We start from the raw sequence: 16623 nt of genomic DNA, 5'->3' as shown, positions 1-16623 counted from the left end.
TCATGATGACATCCTCATTCCATTGGTCTCTATGATGAAAAAAACCCTGATTTCAGAAGGACCACAAAATGATTATCATTCAATACAGGTAAAAGACATCTGCAATACTGCTGCATTTGTCTTTTCCTGAATTGGCTATTTTTTTCTCCGCTGATCACTGAGTTTTATTATCCAAGCTTAATAATGTATAGCTTTTATACAGCACCAGAATAATCTACATCTTAATTATCACAGTGTAACATGTAGCAGAAGTGGACAATATTTTGAAGTTGTGAACATAAAAGTTGTAACAGTGAAGTTATTCAGCATAAAGACAGCCTTCCCATTGTTCTGACGTGTCTTTATGCTGCTGTATCAAGTAAAGGAGCTTCAAAGGATACACGAAGCTCAGAGCTATTAACTCTTGCTATTTTCACTTTGCCCTGGGTTCTTCACTTGCCAAGAAAGTATCACCCTAACCATAACAAATAAACACGCAGAGATGTGCATTCACATTTCAAACAAATAAACACACAGAGATGTGCATTCACATTTCAGATGAATGGCCAGGCAGTGCACATTTAAAATTAGAAGGCAGTTACTATTGTTTTATACATCTTATCTAAAGAATGTGCCATTTAACCATTTAGCTGCAGAAATGTGTATATTCCTGATTCCTGTGCTTCTTTTTGCTGTATTTTCGGTGCTAAATCACAGTACCTGAGGCAGTCAAACCAAGGATTTTGTGGCTAGTTTGTACTCCCACTGAGGCACAATCGCCTCTGGTTCTCTGAAATGCAGCAGAAGCTTCTCAGCACATTGTGCATACAAGCTGCAGAATATGCCTGGTTAGGGACAAAATCCACCAGAATCCTTTTATCAATTTCAGGCATTTGAAGAAGCACTGCATTAGGTCTATGCATAAAGGTCCAGACCATCTAGGGGAAGGAGGAGCATCAGCACTGATGCAGTGAGCTTTCAAGTGACAGGATGGCCCCAAAGTGTCTGGTATCAGAGGTCAGACCTGGGTTTTTAAGGCTTGTCATGACCTCGTCATGGCTTCGTCACTTTGCACTGAAATGAACACAGCCTAAGAGCTGGCTCTGGGTTTTGCTGTATTGTATGGATGGATTGGTCGGGGGATTTTGAACAGCAAGATAACCGGTCCTATATTTATGTAACATAATTTCAGAAGTGGTAATTATACATCTCTTAGAGACGCCGTATTTTTCTTTCTTCCCATACCTGCAGATCACATGCATGAGATAGACGGTAACCACGACTACCTCGGTATAACAAAGTGTGGAAATAACAAAAAGCCTTCTGAGCCACGGCATGCCCTTGGCAACCTAGCTCTGCAATGTTGCACCCACAGCAATGCCACCAATATATGCACTTCTGTATGGGCAGCGTGAGCACTCACCCAGTCCTCGAAGTGGCGGCTCCCGTTCTGCAGCAGGTCCTCGAACTGTATAGTGCAGTTAGCTACAAAATCGTCGTACCCGATGGGGGCATCGTGGAAAACAGCCATCTCTATCTTCCTGCCGTTGCAAACATCGGTGACAAATTCATCGTTCCACGCGGGACTGTTGGTCTTTTGCTTGGTGGAGGTCTGCCCAATCCTGGAGTCGTCCACATTGAGGGCTATGTAAGGGTCCAGCAAGAAGGTCTGCGGCCTTGGGCCCACCGCATGCCTCAAAGACCACGCCGTGGGCTTCAGATTCACCGCCTCGCAGATCTTGATCTTCAGCAAGCCATTGAAAACCACCATGGTTGGACGGACGGCAGCACTTTCCCGGGATCAGGCACTGGCACGACGCGCTCGCACAGAGCGGAGGGAGGAGGGCTCGCCAATAAATAGGGGCAGGTCTGGGAGAGGGGGAGCGGGACGCCGTGCGGGTCCCCTCGCGTCGCCGCCGCCGTTACCTTGGATTATTTCGCCTTCGCTCTTGCGACACCCAGTGAATGCATTTATTTTCTCGCCCGTGCTTCTAACGGAAAACAAGGAAGGGGGGCCGCAGGGGAGGGGGAGGCTGCAGCAACCCCCGAAGGCGATCCCGATCCCGGCGGCGCGGACCCCGAGCAGAAGCCTCCTCCCCGCACCTACACCATAATCCCGGCCGGGGCTCCGCGAAGGGGGCAGCGCCGCGACCCGAAGCTCCCGCAGCCGCCAGCCCTGCCGGCGGCGGCACAACAATACCCGCACACGCGACGCGGAGGCACCGGCCGCCCCACCAGCCCCGTTACTGCGCGCTCCCCGCTCGCCCAGCGGCCGCCCGGGCACCTTCCAGCGGCGGCAGCGGCGGCCGCCGCCCGTCCCGCGCCTCCGCCTCCTCCTCCTCCGCCGCCGAGGCCGAGGAGCCGGCGCGGCGACCCCCGCGCATGGGGCGGGGGGGGGGCGACGGCAGCGGAGCCGAGCGGGCCGCGCGGCTCTCGGCGGGCTCCGGCTGGGCGGCCGCCGCCCTGGCGATGGGCAGAGCCGCCGCCTCCCTCCCGCCGGCCGCCCCCCGCCCGCGTCCGTCCCTCCCTCCCGCCGCCCTGCCTGCCTCCTGCTCTCCTCCCTCGCTCGCTGCGCGCAGCCCAGCCCGCCTCCCGCCGCCGCTCCGCCGCTCGTGCAGGAAATGCGCAAAAGACGTCAGTGTGCGAGCGAATGTGTGTGCGTGCGTGTGCGGGGAGCGCGGGCGGCGGGAGCGCGAGGGCGTGCGGAAACTTCGGCAGCAGGAGCGGCTCTCGGGCCGCCTTCCTCGCCGCTCTCCGGCCCTCCCGGCTGCTTTTCACCGATTCGCGCTGCGTTTTATTTCATGTTCTTTAGTACTCTTATCATTATCGCTGTTATTATTCCCTCCTCTGTCCTTCTCCTCCTCCCGGGATAAGAGCGGCGTGGAAATAACAAACAAACACACACAACATCCCCGATCGCCTTCCTCCCGGGCTTTAAATAGCCCCTCGGCTTCTGCTCCCGCACTCCGTTTCCACCCCGGAGCCCATATCGCTAGCTCCTCCCCACTACAGCGTCGCCCCTCGGAGCCCTTCAGCCGCGCCCCGGCCCCGCGACTAACTGCGGCCGGGGAGCGCCGCCGCCGCCGCCTGACAGCGCCGAAGCCCGGCCCGCACCGCCCGCCGGGCCGCGGCGGCGGAGGCATCGTTACGTCAGCGGGGGCCGGGCCGGAGGAAGAGTTTCCCCGCGGCGTGCGAGCGCCGGGAAGTGCCGTGCGCCGTCGGGGGAAGCGGCCTCCCGCTGCACGAATGGGAGGAATGCTGCTGCGGCCCGGCCCGGCCGCGGAGCGGACGCCCCCGGCCCCGCTGATGCCCCGGCGGCGGCTCGGCCCCGGGGAGTCATCGCGGCTGTGCTGGAAAGATACCGAAAGGGGAAATAAATCTCCTAAAAGGGTGTGCTTGCTGTATTAGAGATTTGATTTTGGTCGTTTTCGTGCTGACTGCTGTGTTAAACAACCGGGAGCCTTTGCACAGCAGCACGGCTTTCTCCTCCCCTGAACAATTTTCACCTGTCTTTTATAAGGGGCTTTTGCCCAAGATTTGAACTGTCCTTACTATCAGAATAAAAATGTCAGGCCAGCTCTTGTGTTTAAGAGGGCGGCTGGGGGACGTGCTGGCCGACTGCCAGGGCACACTCAAGTAAGCCTGTAAGAGATGAGCACCAAGGCTTGGCTCCGGACCTGGTATTCCCGATGTGGCAGCAGCGATCAGGTAACCGTGTGTTTCTGCAGGCAATGGCTCAGAGGCAGGCGCTGTGTGGAGCTGATGAAACAGCTCTGGCGTCTGTGTTTCCAGAGTAGTTCCCAGGTAGATGTGGTACTAATGAAGCCTGAGGGTCACGAGAGCATTCACGTAATGGAAGAAAGCCTTTTTTGTGCCAGTTGCCACTTCATCTGCTAGTAAAAGCAGGAGTACAGTAACATCTCCACATTCATTATCCTGACAGTCCCCAAGTGCTGTCGTTTGATACAAAGCTGCGATAAGGTCCAATTACAGGATCCTTCCCTCACAATTCAGCCTTCCCCGTGCTCCCAGTGACTGTCATACATCTATCACCTGTTCGTGTAAAGGAGTGTGCTCACAGACCCCACCAGGACTCCTTTCCTCCCAGTCCTATTCACATATATCATGCTACATTTTCAGCTGCACGATCTCAATGCTGTTGTGCGAGAGCTCTGTAATTAAATCTTTCCTCTGGATCTGTTTGTGTAGTAATGTAAACAGTATGCTCAATTTCCTCAAATATTGGAAAATGCAAAAGCTGAACTGCTATACTGTTTAATTTTGACTGATTATTTGTAAGAGACCTTCAGCTATGTCTATAGAAGGCCACAGGTAGGATGTAAAAAAACACAGTCTCCATGGTGAGCTCAGTAACCCTGTGTGAATGCAAGGTCACACCTGCATATGACAACAGCTCAAATCAATCTGCACTATTACCACAATATATGGAACAACATCAGTAAATCTCATATTTCACTAATTAGATATTTAACCTGGAAATACACAAGTACTTAGGCACCGGATTTGGCCCATCTAATCTTTTCCATTTTTCATGCACTGAAACAAGCTAAAGTTTGGTTTCACGAATTCTTTTTAAAGGAGATTGCCTGCATGAATAAGCTTTTACAAACTGACTTAGCATCAGTCATCTCTATCCTTACAATGGTTCAGAAAATAAACATACCTTAAATATTTTAATTTTTGATATATGAAGGCTGCTCTGAAAGTAACACCTCCTATTTGATTATGTTGGCTCGCATCGTCAGAGGTGGATGTTGGTGGTATGGCAGTAGAGGCTGAACCTTCCCACCAATATTTCATTATATTTTGTTGCTGTGAGACAGATGGCAGCAGTGGAGCAGTCTGACAACGTAGTGTCTGACATGGAAGTGTGGATGGAGCAGAGGTGTGGAACTGGATTCCTCCATGAGGATGGAATTGTGTTCATCAATGCTTGCTGAACATTTATGGAGACCAAACAGTGGATGTGAGCACAGTGAGGCAGTGGGTGATGCATTTCAGCAGTGGTGACAGCAACAGTGGGTCACCTGTACTGGTGCATGCAGACTCTTGTTCATCGCTGGTAAAAATGCACAGCTAATGGTGGTTCAAAAATATGATTTTGTAGCTGAGAATTTGCTTTATCAAGTAGTGTTCTTGTGCTCTTTGTATCAGTTGTAGTTTCCATGGAAATAGATAGGAGGCATTACTTTCAGAGCAACATGTATGTACATATAAAATTAACTTTGGGAAAGCTTGCCTGTATCTTTTACACAAAGCTGCTACTAACTTACCGAACACCCTGGAACAATATTCTTAACATCCAGTAACTGAAGTGTAGTGAACATCATGACAATACTTCCTGCAAACGACATCAGAAAAAAAAAAACAAACAAGACCAGTAGTCTGAAAAAATTATAAGTGACAGAATATATTCCAACTGCACGTGCCATTTTCCTCTTGAAAAATTTTAAAATATTTGTTTCTTGATTTAATTTTGTTGTGGGTTTGAGAGGATTTGGTTCTTTAAGAACTGAAGAGTAAATGCTGTTCCTTCTGTGTATCACAAGGTTAAGGACAAGGTAAAGAGCACGCAAGGTTTCTGCTGCAGGACTGTAAAAAGCACTCTACCTGCATTTCTGTGTTCTATTGCAAAGGCTACAGCTGAGTTGCAAACCACATGCAAAGAACAGCACCTGCTTTTACTCCTCTAAACCCGTCTCTGCCTTCTTTGGTTTGCAGCGGCAGCGACATGGAGGGAGCGGGCAAGCTGTACGGCAGCTCGTTACCTTGAGTCAGCCCCTGACCTTTCCGTGGCCCGTGAATCTTCCAAGCTCTGTGGAGAAACAGCACTATCTGGTGGAGGGAGTGTGTAAAGTCCTGTCAGCCATGGGCTGTGCTCATTTATTGGAGCCACAGTTGCAGTTGCTTTTAGCCGTGTTCTTGTCCAAAGTTGATCGTTTTGTTGTCGTTTCCAGAGTTATTCTTTTTCTTTTAACAGTGCGAACGGCAAGGGAGTATATCCAGCTAAGTCTTTAAAAGTCTGAGGCTTTTATGAGTTTCTACTGCTCTCATGAAGAATTTTTTCACCCTCTGAGAAATGTTGGTACGTTCTCTGGAATTTTCTAAGTACAGCAATACAGAAGAAAGAGAGAAAAAAATGACTAGGTTTAATGTTAAAAGAGTTTTATTTTTTAAATTTATATAAAGCAGATGCAATTGGAATAAAATCAAATTTGCATGCAAGTTAGGGTTTTGACATATTCATGTAAAAAAAAAAAAGAAATAAAACCTAGAACCCAAGTTATAAACTTGTGGAACTTTGTCTCTGAATTGGCTCTAGACATAAATTCATTCATAGAATTACAGAATATCCTGAGTTGGAAGGGACCTGTAAGGATCATTGAGTCCAACTCTTGCCTTCACACGGGACCACCTAAGAATCAGACCCTATGTCTGAAAAGCATAATGTATGTAAAAGCATGTATGAAAAGCATCACATTTGTGAAGATGCTGGCTAGTATCAGTATGCCCACTGAATTCCACTGATCATAGTGGACATTCTTATGCAAGTAAAATAGTTGAGTTTTAGTGCAATAGGTCCTTTCCTGGCAATAAATCACTGGAATCTAAGATTGGTCGTGAATACTGCATTTCTTTGAAAGTCCAATAACTACTTAGTTATTTAATTTTTTTAACACATCCCTGAAAAAAAAAGCATCCTTACGAGCATTTTTATTCCTGTCACATTGCAGTTGACCTTCAGAGTATACCAGTAGCTAATTTATTTTCTAAATATGGAGAAACAGAACAAAACAGTCTCACTGAGCTTGCTTCAGCTTCCAACTTTATTCCAGCAGTTTTCCTCGTGTTCTGCCAGTTTCCTGCTAATTTATTCTTCATTTGCAAATCTTGTACCTGAAGGAGTCACTTAAGGTACTCCTAATGTTCTCTGTGAAATGTCTTAGCGAATGAGGGCTTTTCAGTGTGTGATTAATGCTTTCCAACTCTTTCTAGTTTAATTATACTTTTGGTAGCGTTCCCAAATGCTTTTGAAAGAACATGCTTTAACTCTACCTCTTTTGTTAGCTTTTCTTGTTAGTAAATCTTTCAGAACATATCACAGAATCACAGGATTGTTGGGGCTGGAAAGGACCTCCAGAGATCATCAAGTCCAACCCCCTGCCAAAGCAGCTCCCTAGCCCAGGTTGCACAGGTAGGTGTCCAGGCGGGTCTGGAACGTCTCCAGAGAAGGAGACTCCACCACCTCTCTGTGCAGCTGTGCCACTGCTCTGTCATCCTTACAGTGAAGAAGTCCTTATGCACATTTCTGCAGAACTTCCTATGTTCTAGTTTGTGGTCATTTCCCCTTGTCCTGTCATCTTGCACGCATGGTGAGAAAAGACTGGCCTCGTCCCTTTGCCTCCCACACCTTAGATATTTATAGATTTTAATAAGACCCCCTCTGAGTCTTTTCTCAAGGCTGAACAAACCCAGGTCTCTCAGACTTTCCTCATAAGAGAGGTGCTTCAGGCCCTTTATCATTTTTATCATATCTGCATGCAACTGATACAGGTTTGCAGGTTTTGCTGCATTAGGTTACCTACTTCTGGCAGACATATTGACTTCAACACAGTAACCACCAGTCAAACTGACATTAAGTATGCACCCGATTTTCTAGCCAAGACTGAAAGCCATGATGTCACACTGTTCTAACAGTTCTTATCTGATTTAGATAGGTTAGACCCACCTCGAACATATCTGCATGTGTTACAAAAACATTTATAGAGTTGCAGACAATATGCTTAGGTCACATATACACCAGAGACTTCTGACTCACCTCGTCAGGGCTGTAGATCTGTATGATCCCAGAAAAACACAGCTGTGCCAGGGACTCTCACCACTGTGCTTTTATTTTATTTTCTTCTTGCTTGTGGATGGTTACTTTTTATACAAGTATAAAAATATTTACCACTGTAACAGCTATCTGGTAAAGTACAGCAGAATTTCCATGCTGGAAATGTATCCCAAATATAGGCTTCCACTTGGTCTTCTATCTCCATCGCCTCAGCCTTTATATGCACAGCTTTCCTTCTCAGCAGCATCTGCTGTGGGTTTGCAGGATTGCTCTATTCTAGATCCGGAGCTGATGGAGAAATTTGTGAAGGGTAAAACCCAGGTGTGATTTCAATTTATCAGCCTTCATGTGGGGAACTTACTGCAGGTCTCTTGGGTAGGGAAGCTTGCAGGGTACTGACATTGTTCTGGAATATTATAGGAGCTTGCTGACATTCAGACACAGTAAGATTGTCTTTGATGGGAATAATTATGGGAATAATTTTGGGACTGAGGTGCAAGGATGTGCACTACGTTGCAGAGAATTCTGAAATAGACCAGACCACAAGAGAGACCTCCCTGCCCTAAATCCACCCGCCTACATACATGGGAAGAATCTTGGAAGAAGTGTTTTTCTAAAGGTACAGCTCATTCTCTACATCAGAAGAAGATAGTACATGAACATCAGTCTTGCCTGTCTGGGCAATTTGTTCTGTTGCTTTCTGAGCAGCACACAGAAAAACAATCCAGTACACAGGCTGCTTTAAGGAATGATTTTGTATCATGGCAAAACCAAAAAACAAATGAAAAAAAGCCCACCAAACTAGTAAGTAGGAAGAAGGATTGGGTCTTTTCATTCCTCTCCTGTCTGCCAGTTAACCAGTTTCAAGTGAGGAGCAAGCAGTTTGTTGTTAAATGCAATTCTTCTCAACACAGAATCATAGAATCACTAAGGCTGGGAAAGATCTTCCTTTCCAACCATACTCCTATCACTGATATTTCCCATTAAACATCACTCAGTACAATATCTAAACATTTCTTGAATGTCTGCCAGGGATGGTGACACTACCACCATGGGCAACCCATTCCAGCACCTGACCACTCTTTCTAAGAAGTTTTTCATAATGTCCAACCTGAATCTCCCCAGTCCTACTTGAGGCCCTTCCCTCTCATCCTGTTGTCACATGGGAGAAGAGGCTGACTCCCACCTCACCACAACCTCCCTTCAGGTAGTCAGTTGTAGAGAGCAATAAGGACTCCTTTCAGCCTCCTCTTCTCCCGACTAAACAATCCCAGTTCTGTCAGCCACTCCTCAAAAGGCTTGTGCTTCAGATCCCTCACAAGCTTCATACTCCTTCTCTGAACACAAAGAAGTCTCACCGCTGAGGCTGGACACTCACTGTGTTTTGGGATTGGTTGTCATTTATCTATAATTCTGTTTGCTTTCTGTCTTTTTAGTTTCTCTATCTGTAGAGTACAACAGTTCTACAGAAGTTCCTACTAGAAACTGTTCCCTACTTGAGATAGACTTGAAAAGAAACTCAGTATTTGCCTCCAGGAAATGTATTTTTCTTTCTGCTTCCTCATACGCTACAGGAGTGCAAACCATAAAACATCCTGCAGGATACAGAAGAATAGGCAGAAAGGCCTATTGTTCTGCTAAATAAGATAAAGACAAACTCGTGCAAAGTCTAGATGCAGGTGTCCCATATACCTTGTAAAATGTTAATGTGTTTGTGTTATGGGAGTTTGGGGGAAGACTGTAACTCCAAGTACACAAATGCTGTAATGAAAAAGCTCCATTAACTACTATGGGGAAACTACAGGTTTATAGCTGTGTAACTGAGATCACAATCTGGAATGGCCAGTTTGGACTGGAAATTTTAACTTTAGTACCTCTGGGTACTGCCTGGGTCATCTGCCCTGTAATCAAAGGAAACAGCCATTTGGAAAGTATCTTGAACAGTGTATCTTTTCAGTGTATGCATACTGAAATAAATTTTAAAATAAGGCAGACTGGAAGTCACAGCAATTTGGTATTCGCTCTTGATTTGGACATCACTGAATGTATTAAAGTTCCTGAGAAAAGTAGCAGGGTGGGTGGACTTTGCTCAAGCATTGCTGGGATTTGTCTTGCCATCTCCCAGAACCTTGTACAAGATATGGAGTATCTGTTACTCTCATGTGTGACACTCCAAGGCAAATTCATTTCACAGCTGATAAGTTATCGCTAACTAGTAAGTGTGCTCAATATGTAGCTATAATTACCAGCTTCTTACTATAGACATACATATATATTTATGATTTTAAATTGTACACCAGTTCAGTAATATATAAAAAGAACACGTACTTCAAAATTAGGTATTAACACCACTAAGAGAAGAACTGAGAAATAGAATGATTAAAGGACTACATTTTGGAAGTTGCTTTGAATTTTGAGTGTTTCAATTGCAAAATATCTGATGAAATAGATCTCTGAAGTGGACAGTTGTGAGCATTTAGTCCTAATCACCTGCTTAAAATCAAATGTGAAGTCATTAACAGAGTCATCAATAAAATCCAGATCTCACAATTCCCACAGCCTTCCTCCAGCCTTTTCCCACGACAGTGAATTCAAGAATTCACGCTTTTAAAATTGATAATGCAAGGCATAATAAAGAAGTGATGTAATGATTTATAGTATTTGGAGTATTGCCATTCAGGACATGCAAGACACGCTGAGCTTTGCTTTCTGCCTTGCATCATTAACCAGTTACAATTCTGCCCAAAGACTTAAAAGGCCAGTATGTATGTGCAGAACACAATACAATCTGAATGTCAGATTTTACTTCTGTTTCTTCTTATTTTGTTGTGGATTTGATTGGGAGTTTGTCATGCTCCATTATTTTTCTGCATTCAGGTGCCCAAAACACGCACCTCCCCGTCGATCCATCTGAGAGCTCATGTCATTTGTCTTAGCTTTTTCTGTTTGGGGTTGTGGAAGGTCTCAGTAATGAAACTATCAAGAAGAATTTCATCCCAAAGTGTAATTTCTAATGCAACACAACACAAGTAGAAAACAAAGGATGTGATCCTAGGAAGCAGCACTCTTCTGGCAAAACAACATACGATCCACTCCTACCAAAGCAAATGACAAGCCCAAGCAGAAGTGAAACAGATCTGGGTTAATATTTCTTGACTAGTAATCATGCCTCTGTAACTAGATGTCTATAAAACTTCCACAGATCAGTCCTCAGAGCACACTCTTGAATTTTATAGATTCATTTTAGGATTTGATGGATGTTCTATAAAGGCAAAGAACATTTATATTTAATCTCATTAGAAAACAGGTTTTCTCCCTTATGAAAAATCAAGAGAAATGAGACTGGGTTTTTGTTTTCTAGTTTGTTTCAATTTTATCTAAATACACTTAGAAATATGTGAAAATTTCTAGGTGCTTAGCAAGTAACTAAGTCTCTTAGCAGAGACTTTCTTTTGCTTTCTACCATAAATATTTCAGATTTGGGATATAACTAGCATTTGGGGACAAAAAGAAAAAGATGAATACCATAGACTACAAATATTCAGTATCTGAAAACCATCTAGCTCTGAAGTAAAAATAAGCCACCATGAAATATAAAGTTTTCATATGGAAAAAAAAAAATCACACATTTTTTGTTAAGTTTTCCTTTCATTTTTTCTAAAAGAAATGTGTAAAAACTGACTACTTTCATCTAAATCTCATAGTTTTGTTAGTTACATCTAGTAACCTGGACTTAAACAAACACGTATGGGGATTCTTGCCCTCATACTGCTCATGTAAGTCAAACAAGTAACAAGACAGGACGAGTTCCCTTAATAATTATTTCCAGGTAGTCTGAAAACTAATTAATGTGTCCAAGTTAGATTTCTTACAGTGTTTCTTAAAATGAATAAAAATAAAGTAGAAGATTAAGCATTAATAAAAACACTGCGTACTCCTTTTTCTTTATTATTCTTCCTGTAACTGTCAAAATATTTGGATGAAAATGTGTGTCAAGATCATAAGAGCACTGCATTTTTCTAAAAGGCCACTCAACATTCCTGTCTCTAATATTAACATAACTGAAGGAGTCCTTTGGGAGATCTGCAGTGTCTGGGATGTTAACATTCTGTCCTAAGTAATCCGGTGTCTTTCACTTATCCTTACTGGGTGTGGAAGAAAATCACTCCATCTAGAGGACTAGATGTGATGCATGAAAAACAGTATAGAGAAAATACTAATGTTCCTGTTTCTGAATTACTCTACTTTTGACATAGGTATCGCAGTCCTCACAACACCTCATTCTTTATAATACAAAAATAGTTTGTATTCTTTCAGTTCATATAGTCTTTCTCCCCACTGATTTGTTTTACTCTATTTATGCAGATATTCACAGATTTTTGTAAGATTTTCAAAGGAGATTTCTGGTTTGTGCTTTTATGATCTAGTTTGTATTTGACCTTTTTAGCACTGGATTTAGCCAACAAACATAGAAATGTCGGTGCTTTATTACAATTAAATATATTAAATTAAAGGAGCACTGTTCTTTTATGTACCTCTTCCTCCAACATTTAGAGGTAGCTTACACTTGCTCTAAATATAGAAAGCTGCTAAATGCAGTAAGTAGTCATAATGGAGAGAGGAGTGAAAGAGTAAGCAATCAGGTTGAAAACTGCAATACAATTTTGTATTTAATAAGCATTTGTTATCATAGACAAGGCTATGACATGGTCTAATCAAAGTTGAATTCTATCTTTGGTTCTAAAATATTTTTCCAAATCTGCACTGATATTATAACTTTACAAAATGCTTCTTTTGAACTGAAACCTTTCCAACTTTTCCTGGTCTTTTTTTTTTTTTTTTAATATATATATAAAAGTTTGAGTAATATGATTCCAAACATTTCTGAGTTCTGTGTAGATTAACATAACATTTTTCAGATGTTTCAGTAGCATATTTTGTGCCTGAATCATTCAATAATGGCAGAGGTTGGAGACAAGATACCTAGCATTTTGTTATTTTTGTGTGTTTTAGTTTGTCTTCCTTAAGTGAATTCAACAGCCCAGGCTGATACAGGGGCATCCTCATCCTTCAGGTCTCCAGAACTATAGTTACAGGAAACTTGGGTAGCTATTTTTCTCCACTATTGACTGCAGTGGGCATCTGTTATCACACTGTTCCTCTAGAAGGGATAAAGAAGGAAGAAATGCAAGATACAGGGCAGTGGAGCCAGGCCACGGGAAGGAGAGCAAAAATGAAATAGGAGCATCCTTCAAAAGCATTTGTATTGACAACTGGCATAATACTGGGACATGACTGGGACACTGGGTTGTCTCCCACTAGCAGTATTTATTACTGTTGTTACAGAACCAACACCACTGAAATATAGGTTGTTATTTGATGTCATTTTATTTGACAACAAGTTGAGAACACAAACGTCTTCATTTTTAGGGGAAGCTGATGTTGAATTCTGCAAACTTACTGAAATACAAAGAGACAAACCAAACAAGTTAATATGATTTTGTTTCCCATAGTGAACCTTCCTTGTTATCTTATTTCTTGTCACACTACTGTCAGTTCTAATAACATAGATGTCAACTTCTACTCTGAATAATCTTCAGAGTTTGTCTTGCTGATTTCTTCAGCAATAAAATCTTCAATCACAGCTTGTCCAAGATACAATTGAGCAATATTCTGCTTTCTGGGTTGTGACAGATGTATTCCTCCATCACTCCTGTTTACTTATAACTTTTTAAAGGTTTGTATAGGCTTTCCCTGATATTAAATACAGCTTGCTCTCATGTATTCCTGTTCCTTTTCCCCTTCAGGTTACTACACAGTCCACCCCCACTCTGCCTTAATATGTCTCTTCCTAATAAGATGCCAGCATTATTTTCTGATCATTGTCTTTAACAAGCAGGCAAATCTCCTTCCCTACCTTTTAATTCAAGTGCTTTTCCAATGCTGCCCTTAAACCCAGAAGTTTCGTAGGGATGCCTGTCCACCTATTCAATGTGCTTCACAGGTTTAAACCCTCCTTTACTGCACTGCATGCAAATGGTTCCAGTACTGCTCTGCTTCTGTTCTGCTGCTTGGCACCCAACTTGTTAGGGACCTGTTCCACCACAGCAGCTCCCGGTTGCTGTGGTAATATCTACAACAGTAAGAACTGAATCAGTAAAAGGTATTTCATACAAATAGACTTGTGTTCTTTCTGACTGGTCTATATGGAAAGACAGCTTTATCACAACAATCAAACGTGAAAAGAAAGAAACAAGCAACTTTCAAACTCATGTAAGTGCCCTCTGTATTTTTCACATCTGTGCTTTAGTTAAAAGGTATAAAGGATGAGCAAGCTTTCTAACTTTTCCAGAGTTAGCAAACAACACTCCCTCCATTTACAGATAATGAGTCTCTACCTCTCAGTACTAACCATTGTAAATGTATCTCCAAAGATACTTACCCAGTGCTACTTCATACCAGCGGCACAATCCTCAAGCTATTTACCTTCCCTTTCAAAGATTTTATCATATCTGTATTGATACATCACTTCTGATCTTATCTGCTAGAAATTTACCCTGCTTTTGCTACCTATCACAGACATTTTAAAGGTGATTTTTTTTAAGAGGTGGAGTTTCAAAATTATATTGTCTAAATAGTACATCCGAATCCCCCACTGTCTCCTAAATCCACTGTTAGGTATTTGTAAATCTTGAGCCCATAGTAATGATAACAAATTCTTGCACTACCACGCATTCAGTGAAATGACTGAATTTTTTTACAGAAATGAAAGCTAAAGTGGTCAGCTAAAATGAGAATTGCGCAGCTAACAGAAGAATGATTCATTTAGGAATGTGAGGAAGTATAATATGCCAAGCACATCCTAAATTAAGTCTCACAGCATTGCAGAATTATGGCTGCAAAGTCACAGTGTATATGTAGATGGGAGTCAGCAAATACTTGTAGATGTGATGGAAGGTCAAAATTTCTCTTTCATATTGTAATGTGTTCGCTGCTATTTTATTTACAGAAGCAATTGCTTCTGGCTATATATAGTTGCTGTAATAGTTATTGTGCAAAAATAGCAACCAAGTTTTATGTGTCAACATTATCCATTCTCTGGAATTTTTTGAACTTCTTGTCAGAGAATGACTGATCTGCTATGGTGCAGGATAAAAAAAAGACATGAGATCAGTGAAACTCCATTTTCCTTGCCCCTTATTCCTTCTAAAGCGGAGGTTGCTGAATTGTTGTTTCTTGACTCCAACAACATTGCTTTAGATTTAGCAGGGATGAGATACTAAATTCATTTATGTTACCTCCAAAGTTTTGGCCTGGTTACAAAATACTGTATGACTGAGGGGACAAAAGACTGGCTATGATTTGTGTCCAATTCTGCAAAACTGACAGCAATTATTTCAAAGAACTGTCACCAATAAAATGATCTTCAAAGTATTTGTAATAAAACTTCAAGCTGCCATACTAGTAAAAAGACACACATTACAAGCAGAATCAAAAAGCAAGCTCTTACTTCATCAGGGGAAAGCCATGCCATGATCCAGCATGGTCTCCCAACTGTAGCTGATGGCTGCAGTCATCACTTTCAGCACTGATGGATACAAAAGGTGAAGTTCTGCAGCATTAGTTCAGCAAGTTCAGCCCTAGGACCAGGCTAATCAATCTCCAGACATGGAATTTCAGGAATGTGAAAAAGGCCTTAAGGAACTTTACTTAGATGTTTGGAGTTATGTGGACTTAGAAACATGCATAAAAATCTCTTGAAATCTTTTGATTTGTAAATCACCAACTTGCTGTCAAAGATGGACAAGGAGAGGAAATGATGACTGAGAAATAACTCTGAGTGATCATTTGTGTCACATGATGTACTGAGGATACATTTTGCCTATATACAAACATTCTTGTTTCAAAAGTATCCACAGATTGTTTCATAGGAACTGCATAAGTATGTCTGTATAAATTATACTGTCAATAAGCAACAAATAAAAGTAAACAGATACTGTTGTCCATGTGCTGGAGCTGATGAATTTTTTTCTGACAGGAGTTTTCAGTTATTAAAATTTAATTTTCTTCTGTGCTAATATTTGATCATATCATAGTCATTATTTATCCTCACACACCGTTTTGGGAAACATTATTGGCAGGACATTTTACTGATGAGGAACTGATGCACAACAAAAAGAGCAACTTACCAAGGTCACACAGGATGTCTGTAGTAGAGGAGGAAATTGAATCTGAGATTCAGACTAATGTTCCCTAGACCAAAGCCCCTTTCATATCTTGCTGAAAGCATCTGATCAATTTGCAAGCACTTAACTGCTATTCGAGCAGATGGGAATAATGCACACTTTCTGAGGCCAGTCTTCTTGGCAGCATCATCTCCTGCTTTCAGAAGAGATAGATTTAATCTGTCCATAACAAGTCACATGGCCTTGTGGCTGCTGAAGGTCCTGACCTGGGTACTTCCACAGGGGCAACGAAGGAAACTGAGACTGATTTGCCTCTGAGACCTCCTAGTCCCACACAGAGAGAACTGTTAGGCAAATGCATGTGGAAAAATACATATGTTAAAGTAAACAGGATAAGGGCTTTTATACAGATAGTAGTTTCCCCATTACTGTATTCATATGTAGTTCAGTAATACTGGGTTTTATTGGTTGGGTGGACTAACTTTGAGTGAAATACTTTACTTCTGATTCCCCCAGGTGAAACTGTTTCCAAAAAATTGTCAGAGCCTCCGAAGTACTTTACAGTAATCTTAAGCATGCTTATTTATAGAAATCAGAACT

General features: G+C 42.5%; 1 protein-coding gene across 1 annotated transcript in view; it reads right to left on the bottom strand.

Annotated features, from left to right (window-relative positions):
- The window catches only part of PRKCE (protein kinase C epsilon), a 272383-nt gene extending 269904 nt beyond the window's left edge, over positions 1–2479 (bottom strand). Inside the window, exon 1 of the mRNA XM_065754869.1 lies at positions 1403–2479. Coding sequence (XP_065610941.1) covers positions 1403–1750 — 348 coding nt within the window. The 5' untranslated portion in view covers positions 1751–2479. The remainder of the gene's footprint in view (positions 1–1402) is intronic.
- Positions 2480–16623: the final 14144 nt, after the last annotated feature.

The sequence above is a fragment of the Cyrtonyx montezumae genome, unplaced genomic scaffold (assembly GCF_038088225.1).
Source record: "Cyrtonyx montezumae isolate F1298 unplaced genomic scaffold, pur_monq_1.0 scaffold_0, whole genome shotgun sequence".
NCBI lineage: Eukaryota > Metazoa > Chordata > Aves > Galliformes > Odontophoridae > Cyrtonyx > Cyrtonyx montezumae.
This window is presented reverse-complemented; position numbering and strand designations above follow the sequence as displayed.